Here is a 16,316-nt window from a genome sequence, read left to right on the forward strand (position 1 = left end):
CGTTACGTCACCAGTGTCAAATCGCCATCGATTGTAGCTGAGAAGTCGTCATGGCGAGCGGGTGAGTGGCTCTCTCTTCCTCCTGTTCTCGCTTTTAAACGCCCCCGAGCTGCTGTTTTCCCGTTCCTTTCTACGGTAGATAGATTCCTCGTCGCTGTTTTGACGCGTATTAGTTATTTTTAGGCGAGTGTACTCCGCAGCTGATCAAATAAATCCCAGAAATATCTTTTAGGGAAAATTCCTGTTGTTTTTTTTTCTTCACGGGGCAGTGTCCAGCGGTTAAAAGTTTGTTCTCCACGAATGCCAAGTCACGCCACGGGCTAGGGGATTAACTCTCGCAAATGGTGACAGGACGTGCTAGTTCCAACAGGCTTGTGATTCCTGTAGGTCACGAGATTCAGCAGAAAAAAGCAGGTTGTATGGGGTTGTCTGCTTAGCCTCCTCTAACGTATGGTAAAGTTAAAGGGCTAAAGCGGGTGGTATTTCTTTTATTTGTTATTTTGTCCTTGTTAATTATCTTCCGTTGCAGAGGTTTTTTGGTGTGTTGAGAGGTGGGTTTGGCTTAATAAATGTGATGGGGAAGTTGAAGGAAGTATTGATTAGTGGGGCGGGGTGCATCTCGGGAGGAAAGTGTGAGTGGGAAATAGTTTTAAGGAAGTTTTAAATGGTGGTTGTGAATTAGTTTTTGATTTTTTTTTTTAATAGAGTAATTTGGAAGTAAAGCCCAGGAGTGATTTTTAGTTGGGCCTGATATGTTCTTGATAGTGATAGTGATAGTGTTTTTTTCCTTGAGCATGTCCATTGGGTGATTGTTTAGAATAACTGGGCCAACCATGACAGAGGGGTATTGATGGATTCCTCTCATCCTCTGCTACCCATATATATGTGTGACATTTGCTGTGGATCTCCCCTCCCCCCCCAACCCCCACATTCTTGACCTCAGTATACATCACTGTAAAACTATACACCGAATTGGTTATTATATTGCCCAATACAGGTGACTGTGTTCCCTATAACTGCCCTGGGGGGCCCTCCAGCCCTCAGCCCAAGAATCTTGGCTGTGTGTGTGTGTGGGGGGGGGGTCACAGGTTGCACAGCCCCCTGCATTTGCCTATATATTGAGCAATTCTTTATATTATTCATATTTTAGGGATTTGTTTTTCACAGCCATGTAGTACAATGTAAAATTTGCCTGTACAAAATGACCAAAAATATGACACTTCATTTACGGCATTATCTTTGCAAGTTGATAATAAGAAAGTTGTGCAACATGTAATACTTTCGCATATAGTTATAGGAAAATTAAATACATTCTGTAATACACGAAATAATCTGCAATGGCAAAAAATTACAGAAATGAGAATAGAAAGATAGGACATGACAAATTCCATGCAGAGAAAACAACTTAATCACACTTTCAAGTGGCAAAAAAATAATATTTTGCCGTGATTGTAACAAAAAAAAAAACTCATGGTATATCCATACATACACCATGGCATGTACATACATGCCCCCGACAGATAGTCCTGCCATGCCATGGCATGTGGGTACATGCCACCCGTCGGCAAAGGGTTAATCTCAGAGGGGTAAGGTCACTTTTTAACCCATTGCTGACGGATGCCATGCCATGGCATGGCGGGACTATCTGCCGGGGGCATGCATGTACATGACATGGTGTATGTATGGACATGCCATGATTTTTTTTTTTGTTACAATCACGGCAAAATATTATTTTTCTGCCACTGAAAGTGAAACTGATTAAGTCGTTTTTAACACTTTCTAATTTTTACTATGCAAAAAAAAAAAAAAAAAAAATGTAACAAACCGACGATTTCAACTCCATGATGCCGCACACTGCTTATTTTATTCAGACTATAGACTGAATAATGATCAACTATGGAGTCTATATAACAACAAAAATACCCTTCAGTCTTGATTTATCAGGAAGTATGGCAAGTAGAGCTTTAGAAAATAATAAAAAATGAAAATACAACATATCTTCGTAGTATTACGAAGAAACGGCATGGGATGCTGGTATTTGGCATGAGTGGTCGCGCATGCTAGGGCAACGATATAAGCCCCTGCAGTGAGGCCCGGGCCACTATAACCCTTTCCCGACAGGTAGTATTCAAACATCACCAATACTTTCATTTATGTTATTTACAATGGAAAATAACAAGAGATTCACGCACATTAAAGCATTGAAAGAAGGAATAATATTTGCAAAATGGATGGCTATGTGAAACTAAATAATTACTATATTTTACCCCACAATATCCCTAGTATCATTCATGCCCTCCCCTGCTATTGGAGCAAAGAGTGTAGGCATGGGAAGGGGTTCTATGGCATAATATCTGTATATTTGGATAGTAGAGATGTGAAAGGAATCCACTGATACCACTTCCATCGTGATTGGTTTTCTGAAGGTATTTTGAATATTTACTGTCCATTGTTCATTCCAGTTGCAAATGAATTATAGGTATGATATGGACCCCGATAGCTAAGAAAGCAATGATGGGTGCTAGGGATATTGTGTGAAAAGAAAAGAGAAATAGCAAATTAATGAATAATCAAGTTTATCTGTACAGTATGGATGCACTGAGCTGGGCCAATAATAGATATTCTTATAGAGGACAAAAAAATTCAGTCGTCAGTACAAGAAATAACCCGGTATGACTCGTAACACTACAAAGAAAGAAAAAATAAGTAACTCTTTATGATATGGATGCACTTGCCAGAGGTGAAATTCCAAACTTCATGTCACAAAATTTATTCAACAGTCTAAGATGCTGTGACTGGCTGTACCTTGAGAGGAAGGTTGATGGGGGCTCTGCCTCCCAGCACCCCCGACAAACATTGTCTTCACCTTGATATGCTAGAGTTGAAACTTGGGTGTTTTCCATGATCTTTTTCCTTTATTTGTGCTGTTATTGATTGTGCTGGAAAATATTCCTTGTATCAACTACTACAACTTTTTGTTCTCTACAAGAATATCATCTACAATTTGCCCTAGCTTAGTTCATCCATAGTGTAAAGATAAACTGCAAAATCTTCACCTTTTATATTTTGGCAGAATAGTATTTCTCACATGCTTGGTGCGCTAGCTAAACATGCTGGAACAGATCTGAGTTTCAGCTACCCTCCCCTTGGCCTAGTGTATGTTGTCATATATATCTTCTATAATTCTGAGTGGTTGTCTCAGGCTTAAAGCTAGCATTCATTGTCATATTACATATTACTGTGAAACTGTTTGGCTTAGTTGAATTCCCATGCAATTTTCTCTGCTATAATCATGTACAAATTTTGCCTATTTTCTTGTGCTGGAAAGAAGCTATTTAATATTGTGAGACATATTACCTGTTTCTTAGGATAATTTGTTCTATTAGATAGTAAGGTCAGATTTTTCAGTTTTGTTGTTAGGTGTCTGTTCAGTATTTCCTGGATTAGGTGATATAAAATGGACAGGATTATTGTGTTCTCAGTCAAACTGGAATTACTTGATTTATGACCTTTGGTAATGTGCTCTTGATATCCAAACCTAACCTTGAGATTAATTCAAGCAAATATATTTTTAGCCAAGTGGTGGCTTTATTCCTTTGAGCCCATCTCTTTGGGCACTCTCTGCTGACTTGCCACTTCCTAGGTAGTATTCAAAGCTTCATGTGGTGGTTGGGGCATCAAGGATATATACCAGAGCAGCTTATCCTTGACTACAAAGTTCTGTAGATTGCCACCTAATTCTGTGTGCCAGGAAAAGTTGGAGTCCTAATCACTCGTGGCACCAGAGAGCTTTGACCTCTGAAACATTAGATTAGTACTTGGGTTCCTTAGCCCACTGAACCACTGAGAACCTGGAAACTGAAGAATGGATAATAAACAAAGAAATTTAAATAAGTTATTAGAGACTAACTTCACAAACCATAAGTCAAAAGTATTTATGAATATTATTACTTGTTATTCACTTTGTCTTTCCCTTTTGTCTTGTCTTATGAACAACTATATGTTGTGTGAACTATATTTATATATGCAGTTGTATAATATTCTAAATATTTTTTAGCCTTTTTTATAGATTTATGAACAGTTATGGTTGATAATTTGATTAAACTACATTGATAGATTCCTCTGATACTCAAGTTTATTTCTGAAGTGAAGGGAGAAATCAGTTAATTTTATACAGTAAGCTTTGTCTTGTTTATTTTTTTTATTTGAGTTCCCTGATAAACAGATTGACAGAATCTAAGACACTTCATCTGTGATTTTTTTGCTGGAAATTGATAGTAAAGAAATTATGCATTATTGAAATATATTTGTTAAGATTCTCCAACATTCTTCCCACACTTGTAAACAAATGATTGATGAATTTTGTTTTAGGGGATGTGCATTGTTTGGGAAAGAAAAAGAAAAGAAAAAAAAAAGAAAAAAAGGACTTAGAATTTGTCAATAGTCAAAGATTAGTTTGAAGTAACCTTAAATATAATAGCTGATTATGAACCAAGAAGATTCGATATTCCTTACTGATAAAGGTTTGCAATTGTTTTCATCGATTAGAAGTTGTAGTTTTAAGCTGTGTATTTGTTATAGTCATGATATGGCATATATCCAGTAAGGAAGGAGTGTAAGCACTGTCCTTCCAAGAATATACATGAAGGATGTTTATTAGTCTCTTTGCTGTAGTGCCTTAGATGCTATGATGACCACAATGTCCATTGTATACAATGTGGGGGAATAAACAGGCACAAAATTACCTAGTTTACATCTTTTATTATACACTAGGTAGAAATCATGAGCTTATATTTGCTCAACACACACTCCCCCTCCCGCACTGTCACTGATGCTTAGAAAGCCCAATATTCCAAAGCTGTTTGTTGGAAAGGAAGAAGATGGAAGATACGTTTGTAAATATAAATCTTGTCTGTGAAAACTGTTGTTGTTATTTAAGAAAAGATAGAAAACAAAAGTTACAAATGGTACAAACAATGTATTCTTTAAGGGCATGCTGAAGAACAGAAGAGGTTATTTAATTTCTACAATAATTAGCACCCATATCCTCACTGCATCTCCTCCTCATGTTGACACCCACACTCACACCCATGCTGACACCTACTCATGCTTATGCATATATAAATCATCATTTACACTTTCCTTCCTTCCAGTCTCTCTCTCTCTCTTTCTCTCTCTCTCTTTCTCTCTCTCTCTTTCTCTCTCTCTCTTTCTCTCTCTCTCTTTCTCTCTCTCTCTTTCTCTCTCTCTCTCTTTCTCTCTCTCCTCTCCTCTTCTGCTCTCTCTCTCTCTCTTCTCTCTTCTCTCTTCTCTCTCTCTCCTCTCTCTCTCTCTCTCTCCTCTTCCTCTCTCTCTCTCTCTCTCTCTGTCTCTCTCTGTCTCTCTCTGTCTCTCTCTGTCTCTCTCTGTCTCTCTCTGTCTCTCTCTGTCTCTCTCTGTCTCTCTCTGTCTCTCTCTGTCTCTCTCTCTCTCTCTCTCTCTCTCTCTCTCTCTCTCTCTGTCTCTCTCTCTCTCTCTCTCTCTCTGTCTGTCTGTCTGTCTGTCTCCATCTGCATTCTCATTATATAACTTTAGTTTAGATCAACTATACATCTTGCTGGGGAGTGTAATTACTTTAAATTACTTTTGCAAATGCCAGATTCATTATTTACTGCTATTGTTATTTTTAAACATTTTTTTTTACCATTGCTTTTTTATTTTTTACATCTTGCATTGATTTTTTTTGTTGTAATTATAGATTTCCTTATTTTGCAATTAGTTTCATGGGAGTAAGAATACTGAGTATCTTATTACTTTAAGGATATTAGTCTTCAGAAATATAAGGCAATGTTTCAATTTTTTTTTCTATGCTCTTCTACAGATGTTAATGTTTGGCTTCTAGAATAACATCAAGATAGCCATGGGGTCGTTGTTCCGCAGTGAAGAGATGGCACTATGCCAGCTCTTCCTTCAGAGTGAATCGGCATACACTTGCGTCTCCGAACTTGGAGAGCTCGGACTGGTGCAGTTCAGAGATGTAAGTTAAAGTGAGGCATAGTGTGTTATTATAAATGTTTTGTGATTTAGTTCTAGATAACACTACCCTCACCCCCTCACCCAAAAAAAAAAAAAAATAATGAAATATTCTTTCAGCTCAACCCAGATGTGAATGCATTTCAACGCAAATTTGTGAATGAAGTCCGCCGCTGCGATGAGATGGAGAGGAAGCTCCGCTATTTGGAGAGGGAGATCCGTAAGGATGGGATTCCAGTGCTGGATACCGGGGAGAACCCCGAGGCTCCGATGCCCAGGGAAATGATTGATTTAGAGGTAAGGGTTTGCGGGAAGGAGTTAAGGCAAAAACATCATTGCTAAGCCTTCATTGTGCTGGTGGGCTTCATACATAGTTAGTTTGGATTTATCTTACTCCTGGGATGCCATTGTTTTCATGAGTAGGTGGCCAGTTTTATTTGTATTTCTTGCAAAAACTTAGAAAGCTTCATCATCTTAGTCATCACTGGTTGTTGTTCTTTAAACTCTGATACAATAGTCAATATTTTTTTTGTAAGAAATGTAAAAGTTTTATGCTATTAAGACATAACAGTACGGAGGTTTCTAAAAATTTTATTTGAGAAGTGACAATAACAGGCATCAATCATCAACAGGCAACCTTTGAGAAACTTGAGAATGAACTAAAGGAAGTGAACAGCAACGCTGAAGCTCTCAAGAGGAACTACCTAGAGTTGACGGAGCTGAAGCACATCCTGAAGAAGACCCAGGTTTTCTTTGATGAGGTATGTTTTAAACCATTCTTCTTGCGTCTTTGTGTGTCGTGTTTATCTGCTAGGTTGGTTTCCCTTTCTGTAAGTGCTTTAGAGGGATTGATGCTGTTAGCAATATTTACCTTAAAAGTGATAAAGTAAATTTCTTTCTGATTGCTCTTGAATTTTTTTTTTTTTTTTTTTTTTGCTAACTAATATGGGGTTTTGAGCTTTTTGTTATTGCAGTGTGGCTGTAATTTCTGGTTGGTTTTTGAGTAAACTGTAGTTGCTGTAAAAGTCAATAGTCAGTGGGTTGTGTGATGGCTATCACTTTGAATTTGCTTGAGGTGTGATCTTAGTTAATGATTTTAATGTCATTTTTTTCTTGTTTAAGAGAAGTCATACTTATTTAGATTTTTCTTTTCTTAGCAATTGGAAAACCACTTGGACAAAAAATATATATAATAATGAGAGAGGATGAGATTACATACAAGACACAAAGATCTTTTATGTAAGTTATTGAAATCATATTCATTATTTCTTTTCCATTATTATTATTTCTGTCCATGTGGTGAAGATATTTTTGGAACTTGAACATTTTCTGATTTTTTTTTTATAATACCAGATGAAAGTTTTGATACTGTTTCTATTATTAGCTTTTTTACATATATATTCTGATACTGATTGATGTCAAACCTCTTCTTCAAGATGGCTTTAGTTGTTCTTATTAATGTCAAAATTTAATTTTCTTCATCCTCTGCTTCTATGTGCATAAAATATAACTATCCTAAATCTTTGTTTTTTTGTAAAGTAATTTAATGTATCTATGTTTTTAGAAGGTTAATGCATTAGCCCCACTTTGAGGGAGAAGAATTTATAAATAGATCAAATTGAATATAGTTTTTGTTTGAAAATTAGAGAAATAATTCTAGAAAAGGAGGACTAATCCCTTATAAAGATATTGCCATGTTAGAATCTGAAGACTAGTAACATATATAATATTTGCATAATAAATTCTACTTGTAATGAACAAGGAAGCCATCTTATAATGGTATTAAATATGGTTTGTGTGAGATTTCTTGCATTATAAAATTTGTATTGTGCTTATTGAACTCCATTGCCAATCATGGACCCAAGGTAAATAGAAAGGGCAATTTATAACTAATACATGTGGTTGTGTGCAAACTTGTCCTGTGTTATAGAAGCTCTCACAAATGGGAAAGCTTAGAGCTAAAACAACATAAAAAAAATGAAACAAAGAAAGTTTGTTGATGTGGGATTTTGTGGTGACTCGTGTGTACACTTTGGTTAGTCCAATTATGTTTAGTATACCTCATTACCATATGTATATTTACTTCTTTTAACTTAGATGGAATATACATGAAACTGTTTTATTTCGAGTGTAAAATTGATGAGCTAGTGTAGTCATAGATTAACATTCACAACAGACGTTATGGTAGGTGTAAGTTTCATGAATAGGATTTGCAGTTTTTGTGACTTATATGCAGTATCTTGCAAGGCATTTGGTAAGTTGAGTTGACTATCAAGCAAATGCGAATTTCTGTCTCCTGTGTAACTGTTCTTTGCATTTTCCCCCCTTTGATCTGCAAGCCATGGAACTAAGTAATTAATTTTTTTTATATATTTTTTTTTTATACAAGTTTTTGTTTTTCAATAATTAGAATAGGGGATTAGACCACAAATAAAAGTCATTAGAATATAGAATTAGTACTAAATACACAACCTTAGATTGACTTTCATATGTCTGTTGTAATAAATGTGTTGCAAGGTTCTGCACTTACATGATTTACATAAACAAAATGATGATAATGGCATCATCTGTGTATACTGGTATTTATAAAAGCATTTATATTGTATTTTGCTCAACCTTGTATTGCAATTTTTGTTAGTGTTTGATTATTAAGATCTCCCAGTTATTATTGATTGTAATGATTGTTGCTGTTGTTATTGATATTATTGTTGTTGCTATTGTTATTGGTATTATTATTTTTTTTTTTTTAATTTTTACTTTTTTTTGTTATTTTTATTATTATTAGTCATTATTATTATTAGTCATTATTATTATTAGTCATTATTATTATTAGTCATTATTATTATTAGTCATTATTATTATTAGTCATTATTATTATTATTATTATTATTATTATTATTATTATTATTATTATTATTATTATTATTATTATTATTATTATTATTATTATTGTCATTGTCATTGTCATTGTCATTCTCATTCTCATTCTCATTCTCATTCTCATTCTCATTCTCATTCTCATTCTCATTCTCATTCTCATTCTCATTCTCATTCTCATTCTCATTCTCATTCTCATTCTCATTCTCATTCTCATTCTCATTCTCATTAGTCATAATCATTATCATTATTATTATTATTATTATTATTATTATTATAGTTATAATTATTATGATTATTATTATTGTCATTGTTATTATTATTATTAGTAGTAGTATTGTTTTTATTATTTATTTATTATTATTATTATTATTATTATTATTATTATTATTATTATTATTATTATTTTGATTATGATTATTGTTACTGTTATATAGTTATTATATTATTGTTATTGTTACCATTTATTTTTCATTTAATGTTGTTATAATGAATATTGAGTTATTTTCATTGGTTGTTAGTCTTGGTTATTAGTTCATGTTATTATCATCAGTGTTGCTTTTCATTATCATTGTCTTTGTTGTCATCTTCATTATTTTCACCATAATCATCGTCATTGTCAACTTCACCATTGCCGTCATCTTCACCATCGCTGACATCTTCACCATCGCTGTCATTGTCATTATTATCATCACCATCATTATCGTCTTCGCTATCATCATCTTCACTATCAGCTTTATTTTCAACTGTTTTTGCCATACCTTTATCACACTCACCATTAACACTATATTCATAATAGTCATTGCCAAAATAATCATCTATTTTTGCCATACCTTTATCACACTCACCATTAACACTATATTCATAATAATCATTGCCAAAATCATCATCATTATAATTGTTTATTTCTCTCTTCCTTTTTTATGTAATTTTGCTAGCATGTTGCAGTGTTGCATTGCTTGTGCATTGAGTGCATGTTTGGAGTATCTTTACCCATATAGAATCATGTTCAAGCCTAAAGCCTTGTATGTATTTTCTTTTCTTTTTTTTTTTTTACATATATATTGTAAGTGTTTAGTTCATATTAACTGTAATGGTTTTTGTCATTATAATTGTTTTGTGTCAGCTGTCTGTGTACATGTTGTAAAGTCTTCATATTAATACTTCTGATTTCAATCCTACCTGTTTTGTTTTGAAGTAGATTTTGCACATTTTATCAAATAAGAAATGTAAAGCCTCACCAACTGTCCTTCTAATGTGGTGTCCCCAAACCACCACCATTACTACAGGCCATGTACCCCCCAAATCTACCTTACGACCAAGATGTCTATTTTGACGATGATGAGCGTGTTAACCTGCTGACCGACACGTCGCTCCACCAGCTCAAACATATTGGGTAACTAATATGCTCTTGCTTTATCCTATATTTGCATTTATTTTTCTTGAATTTTAATATTTTCCTTCTCATTTCCTCTACATCTTTGAACTGGTTGAATTTTGGTGAAAGTTATTGTAGCGAGATGTGTCTGGCCATGCCTGGATTTTCAAGTAGGTTTTAATTTTTTTTTTTTTTTCTTTTTCTTTTTTTCTTTTTTTTTCTTTTCCCGTGAATTGAGAATGGTCACTTTTATTATTGGAAGGAATTGGTTGCTCTGGGATGGTTTTGAGCCCCGCTGTGCATCTCTAAATACTTACTTGTAGATTTAAAGTGTTCTGCTCTACCTACCATCTTGAATTTTAATGCATGGAGGGAGAGGTAGAAAGAAAGTGATTTACATGGCTGCCTGATGTCCAGTGAAAAAGGCATTCAGTAATTATAGGTACATTGTGGGCCAAGGACCTGCTCAGGGTGGTGGAAGGTATGGATAGATCTCAGAACTTTGAGGAGTAAAAAAGTTAAAAGGTAAGTAAAATTTCCCTCTGTCTTTGTTATTCTTACAATTGCTTGTGTCATGTCAGATGTTCATGCATATAGATGCTGAACATTTAGTAGAGTTTTCATTGTTATTATTATTTTTCACTTCAGTTCTCAAAATTATGTTGGAAGCTTACTGCCAGGACGACAAGGGTAGAGTTTGACTTTACATTTTGCACCAGTTTTATGGAGAAATTTTGTTCTGAAGATGCATGGGCTTTTATGATTTTCATTAACTTGTAGAGGGTGTAATTTTTTCTTTAAATATTTAATATATTTTTATTTTAATATTTGGTGATTTATAATTTTCGTGACATCACTTCAGATATTTTGAAGTAGATAGAAGACTAGAGTTCTCAGATTTATTAGGTATAGCATTTATTTCTATTATAGTTCCCAGCAGGTTTCAAGAATTAATGATAGAACGTATTTTGTAATAGATGCACATTTTTAGTTTCTTTTACACCACTCAAAATCAGGAATAATATGTTTTAAAGTCTGTTTGCTTGCATGTTCTCTAGCTCTCAAAGAGATGGAAGATGATATATGCTATTTCCCAACTTTATTGATGCCTGTAGGAAAGAGGGTCTGATGGCGCAAGTCTCTAAATGATAGACAGTTCCGCCGGTGCCTGCGTTGGTGTGAGTATGATGTACCATTTGCAAGGAGTCAAGTCTGTCTTCTCCCATCTCAAAGTATTTGGTTGTAATCAAGGGTGAGAATTTCATTCATCCTTCATCGTAAAATTGATGATAGTTTCTTGCACAACTAGATTGAGAATGAAAGAGACACAAGTAGCTGTTAAAAGATTAGCCTAGATGTAAATAATGAGAGTCCGTAATTCCCCCAAAGGTAAGAACTCTGAAAGGCGAGCAGCCCAGGATTAAGGATTACAGCTTCATTGTACATAAAGATGCATAATGATTACCTGCACACTGCATGATACCCTTGGTAGATTCTGCTTAGAGCACTGCTACTTCCTTAATCCCTCATCTTCCAGCTTTTCCCTCTAAATGTCTCTCCTTCAAAAATGCTGTGTAATGCTATTTTTTTCTGAACAGGATGTTTAGCCTCTACTTTGTTAGATTAGTGTTGAGGAGTAGGGAAGTGGAAAACACTGGATGGGTGGCTGTAGCTGGGTTCTAGAGAGTTTGTACTTCATAGGACAACCAGGACAAGTTTGCACTCATTTAATGTGAATTTGAAAAGAAACAAAAAAAGCCCATGTCTTTCCAGGGAAATGTTCAACTGTATGTTTTATTTTATCATGTAACTATGCAGAGAGTTGTTGTGATTGATATAATTCAGAAATATTGTTTCCTCCTCAATCTTGGCTCACAATCTACCCTTGTCGGAACCTTCCGTGGATGGCTCACGGGTCTTCAATTTATGCTGGGTTGTTTGACCCACCCTCCCGGTAACGATTGTTATTGATCAAACAGCGAGAGGGAAGCCTGGAGTCTGGAGGTCAGACAAGTCTCACTCAGAATCTGCTTCCTGAAGACTCTAAAGGTCCCATACAACTTGGGTATGTATTTCTGCATGGTCATGAAGTTGTGGCGTGTAGTCACAGTGTGTTATTAATTTGCATTGTTGTGTTGGTGTGTTCTCTCAGAGGAACTAAAACTTTCTGGTTTAAATAGATACTGTTGAGTATCCCTATTGTACCCTTATGTATTTTGTTTTTTTGTGTTTAATGATAATTTCAAGATGGGGAGATAAATATCCTCTCATTTGAATATATTATAATTCACATTATTCTGTGGCATATTCTTGTATGTTAAGAGTTAATTTTATTTTAAAATGGATTATCAAATTCTGACCATATTGTTACTTATTTGGCCTTAAAGGTGTTGACCGTTTAATGGCTTGTTTTTAGAAATGGGATTCGTTCAATGATTTGTTGTCCTTAATTTTTTCCACTTTGTTGTAAGGTGAGTGATTTGTTTATAAGATTGACATACAAATATTATTTATCATATTACCATGCTGATTGTTTGTGATGTCATAGATTTTGTAGTGTTTTTCCAAGGATTAACTGAGTGCATTTTGGATAAGGCAACCCATTACTGAATGATCATCTTTTTGTTGTTGCATGATCAGTATAGTATGAACACTAGATGAATTAGTGAAACATCAAAGAAATCCTGAGTGAACAAGTGGTTTAAATATTTAATGAGGAGATCATTTACATGTTTTTTTCTTTCTTTCTTTTTTTACCCCTCTATGATTATGGTTAGGAGAGTGTATTTATGTTTACATTGATGTGTTTATAGATATTGTGAGAGAGAGTGAGAGAAAGAAAAAGAGAGAATATGTGTGTGTGTATACATGTATGAACACATTTGTATTTATTTACATGAAATTCACATTGATATGTGTGTGTCTGTATTTCATGTCAGATTTAGTTTAGCTATCAGAAGTAAATCCACTTAATCTGATAAAGTATGGTCTTTGAGAACCTATATTATCTAGTAATACATGTTCACTCTGAAGTGCTTTTTTATTTTTTTTATAGGAAATAAAAGGAGGATTGGGTAAAAGAACAAAATACTTGCAAATAAAGAAAATATTTTTTCCCCTTTTATATTTTGTCTCAGATAGAAAAATTTAATTGTAGTTTAAAGATTATTTAGATTTCAAAGGTTGCAAATATCAAATTGTGCAATACATATAGTTTTCTAGTTAATATTGATGAATGAAATGTGAAAGAATATAGATTTGCTCTTTTGGTAAAATTTTTGTTAGGGAAAGTCACATTGGATTTTTATATTATCTGCCTGTGTATATATTGGCAATTCATAGTTCTGAAATAAGGGATAACTTCATATTACTGTTCTGGAAATATTTTTGTAAACGAGGAAACATTCCTATTCTTAGGTTTGTAGCTGGTGTGATCCTGCGTGAGAGGATCCCCGCCTTTGAGAGAATGTTATGGCGTGCTTGCCGAGGCAACGTGTTCCTCAGGCAGGCAGAGATCAATGACCCGCTCGAGGATCCAGCTACAGTAAGTTCACCAGAGTTTGCTTAATGTGGTTTCAGCCTGAAATATGAACCAGGATTGAAAGGAGAATTTTTGAAGATTGTGAGGTAATTTTAATTTTTGTCGCACAGGGAGAGCAAGTGTACAAGTCGGTATTCATCATCTTCTTCCAAGGTGATCAGTTGAAGATGAGAGTCAAGAAGATTTGTGAAGGTTTCCGTGCCACCATGTACCCATGCCCAGAGGCTCCAGCTGATCGCCGTGAAATGGCCATGGGGGTGAAGACCCGTCTGGATGACCTTAGCACCGTAGGTGAACCTGTCTCTCTTTGGATATTGCTCACACAAATGTAATATTTAGAGAGTTTATTGCCATATGTTGTCTAATCTTTTCTCACATCTATTATGTTCTATATCCCAGGTACTGAGCCAGACCCAAGACCACCGTCACCGTGTACTGGTTTCTGCTGCTCGCAATATCCGTGCATGGATGATGAAAGTGTGGAAGATCAAGAGCATTTACCACACACTCAATATGTTCAACCTGGATGTTATTCAGAATGGCTTGATTGCTGAATGCTGGATTCCAGTTGCCAACTTGGAAGATGTGCAGCTAGCCCTACGACGTGGAACAGTAAGTAGTTGAAGGGGTTTCAGTTGTATTTTGCTGTTTATTTCCCTAATGCCTTTTACCTTCCCATGGCACTATGCAGTATGTTCTCCTTTTTTTGATACTGCAGGTTTTGTTCTCAGGTTCATTCTTTCTAGAACATTGAGATGGATCTACTATTTTCATTTATTATTATTATCATTATTTTTTTAATTGATGAATGTAGATCCTCTAGCTTGTTGGGTGTGAGATGGTCATTTCAAGTTTCTCTAATCAAATTTCTTTCATTGTATTTTCTTAGTTGGTCCTTGTGCATTGAGGTAATTTAGCCTTGTCCTTAAAGTTGATTCTACAGCAGAAATTTTTCTTTTTCAGGAAAAGAGTGGAAGTTTGCCGGCAATTTTGAACAGGCTCAGCACTCATGAAGCGCCTCCAACTTTTCACCGAACAAACAAATTTACAAAGGCTTTCCAGGCTTTGATTGATGCATATGGAGTTGCAACTTACCGTGAAATCAATCCTGGTAAGCAAAGGTTCTTGACTACTGTTATTGTTTATTTGATTTTATTATTCATGTGTCCATTATTTCATAGACATGTTGATTATAAATATAAAATATTCAGCACTACAGACTATTAGTGATTTGATGATTTTGTGTGTGTATGTCAAGAATGTAATTTTGTCATATATATATATAATTTTGTCATATATATATTTTTTTTTGTATTCAAATTATTATTTTTACTGATGTTTTCTCTCTCTCTCTCTCTCTCTCTCAAGCACCATACACCATCATCACCTTCCCCTTCCTCTTTGCCATCATGTTTGGTGATGTGGGTCATGGCATAATCATGGCCCTCTTTGGTGGCTGGATGGTATGGAGGGAGAAACCTCTCTCTGCCAAGAAGACTGATAATGAGGTTCGTTGTTTTTCTTTTACTAAGCTTTGAGTGTTGTGAAGGGGAATTTCTAAATACTCTTATTGTTTACAGTTGCTAAAGTGAAAGTCACACATGTGTGGAAAGGAAACAATTGTGTTATTTTCAAGGATGAGATATTAGCAAATGTTTGATACTTATAGAAGGATTTAAAGTTGATTGTTATAAAAATATTTTGAAGATTAGTAATTTTGCATATAAATCCATAGAATTGTTTCTTCAAGATCTTTGAGTACTGGTTATAGCTATATTTATGTAAAACAAAAAAAGAAAAATAGTAAAGAACTCTTTCTTTTCCTTTCCAGATTTGGAATATTTTCTTTGGTGGAAGGTATATCATCCTCTTAATGGGTATGTTCTCCATGTACACGGGCCTGATTTACAATGACATCTTCTCCAAAGCCTTGAACATATTTGGGACATCATGGCATGGCAAATACAAGTAAGTGTTGTATTATTTGTAGTGTCCTCAGTTTTTATGACTCAGAAAGATCATAAATAACTGAAAGTTTACTTGATATTACAGTTGTATCGTTTTCCAAAAAGCCTCAAATTATGAAATACCTTGAAGGGACCTATAAGTTTGCCGATATTGAACATCTTTATTTCAGTGAGAGCACCCTGTTAACCAATAAGGAGCTGATCCTTGACCCTGGCAACAAGGAGCAGTATGACCAGTACCCATACCCCTTTGGTCTGGATCCCATTTGGCAGATTGCTCTCAACAAGATCAATTTCTATAACTCGTATAAAATGAAGATTTCCATCATTTTTGGCATCATCCACATGTTGTTTGGTGTGATCCTTAGTGTATGGAACCACAGGTGAGGTACCACTTGGTTTTTATGGTATGTAAACTATTGCTGCTGGAAACCTTTAATGTCCACTGTTTTGTATTTTGTGAATTGTATTTACACATGGATGGTTCCACAAGTGCTCAGCCACCAAGGAGTCCGTTAGTACGCCTATGTGAAATCACCTG

At 34.9% G+C, this 16,316-nt stretch overlaps 1 protein-coding gene across 2 annotated transcripts in view; it reads left to right on the top strand.

The window, feature by feature from the left end:
- Positions 1–16,316, top strand: part of LOC119576831 (V-type proton ATPase 116 kDa subunit a1-like) — a 21,032-nt gene continuing 4,716 nt past the window's right edge. Inside the window, exons 1-12 of one of the 2 annotated variants that reach the window (XM_037924480.1) lie at positions 1–61; positions 5,861–6,016; positions 6,133–6,309; positions 6,645–6,773; positions 10,179–10,285; positions 13,685–13,811; positions 13,919–14,095; positions 14,208–14,420; positions 14,772–14,919; positions 15,177–15,316; positions 15,640–15,776; positions 15,946–16,158. In XM_037924480.1, the coding sequence (XP_037780408.1) occupies positions 5,900–6,016; positions 6,133–6,309; positions 6,645–6,773; positions 10,179–10,285; positions 13,685–13,811; positions 13,919–14,095; positions 14,208–14,420; positions 14,772–14,919; positions 15,177–15,316; positions 15,640–15,776; positions 15,946–16,158 (1,685 nt within the window). In that variant the 5' untranslated portion in view covers positions 1–61; positions 5,861–5,899. Of the gene's footprint in view, positions 62–5,860; positions 6,017–6,132; positions 6,310–6,644; positions 6,774–10,178; positions 10,286–12,246; positions 12,333–13,684; positions 13,812–13,918; positions 14,096–14,207; positions 14,421–14,771; positions 14,920–15,176; positions 15,317–15,639; positions 15,777–15,945; positions 16,159–16,316 lie in introns of both variants that reach the window. The other variant, XM_037924481.1, reaches the window with a different exon arrangement.

Source organism: Penaeus monodon, chromosome 9, assembly GCF_015228065.2.
Source record: "Penaeus monodon isolate SGIC_2016 chromosome 9, NSTDA_Pmon_1, whole genome shotgun sequence".
In the NCBI taxonomy this organism is placed as follows: domain Eukaryota; kingdom Metazoa; phylum Arthropoda; class Malacostraca; order Decapoda; family Penaeidae; genus Penaeus; species Penaeus monodon.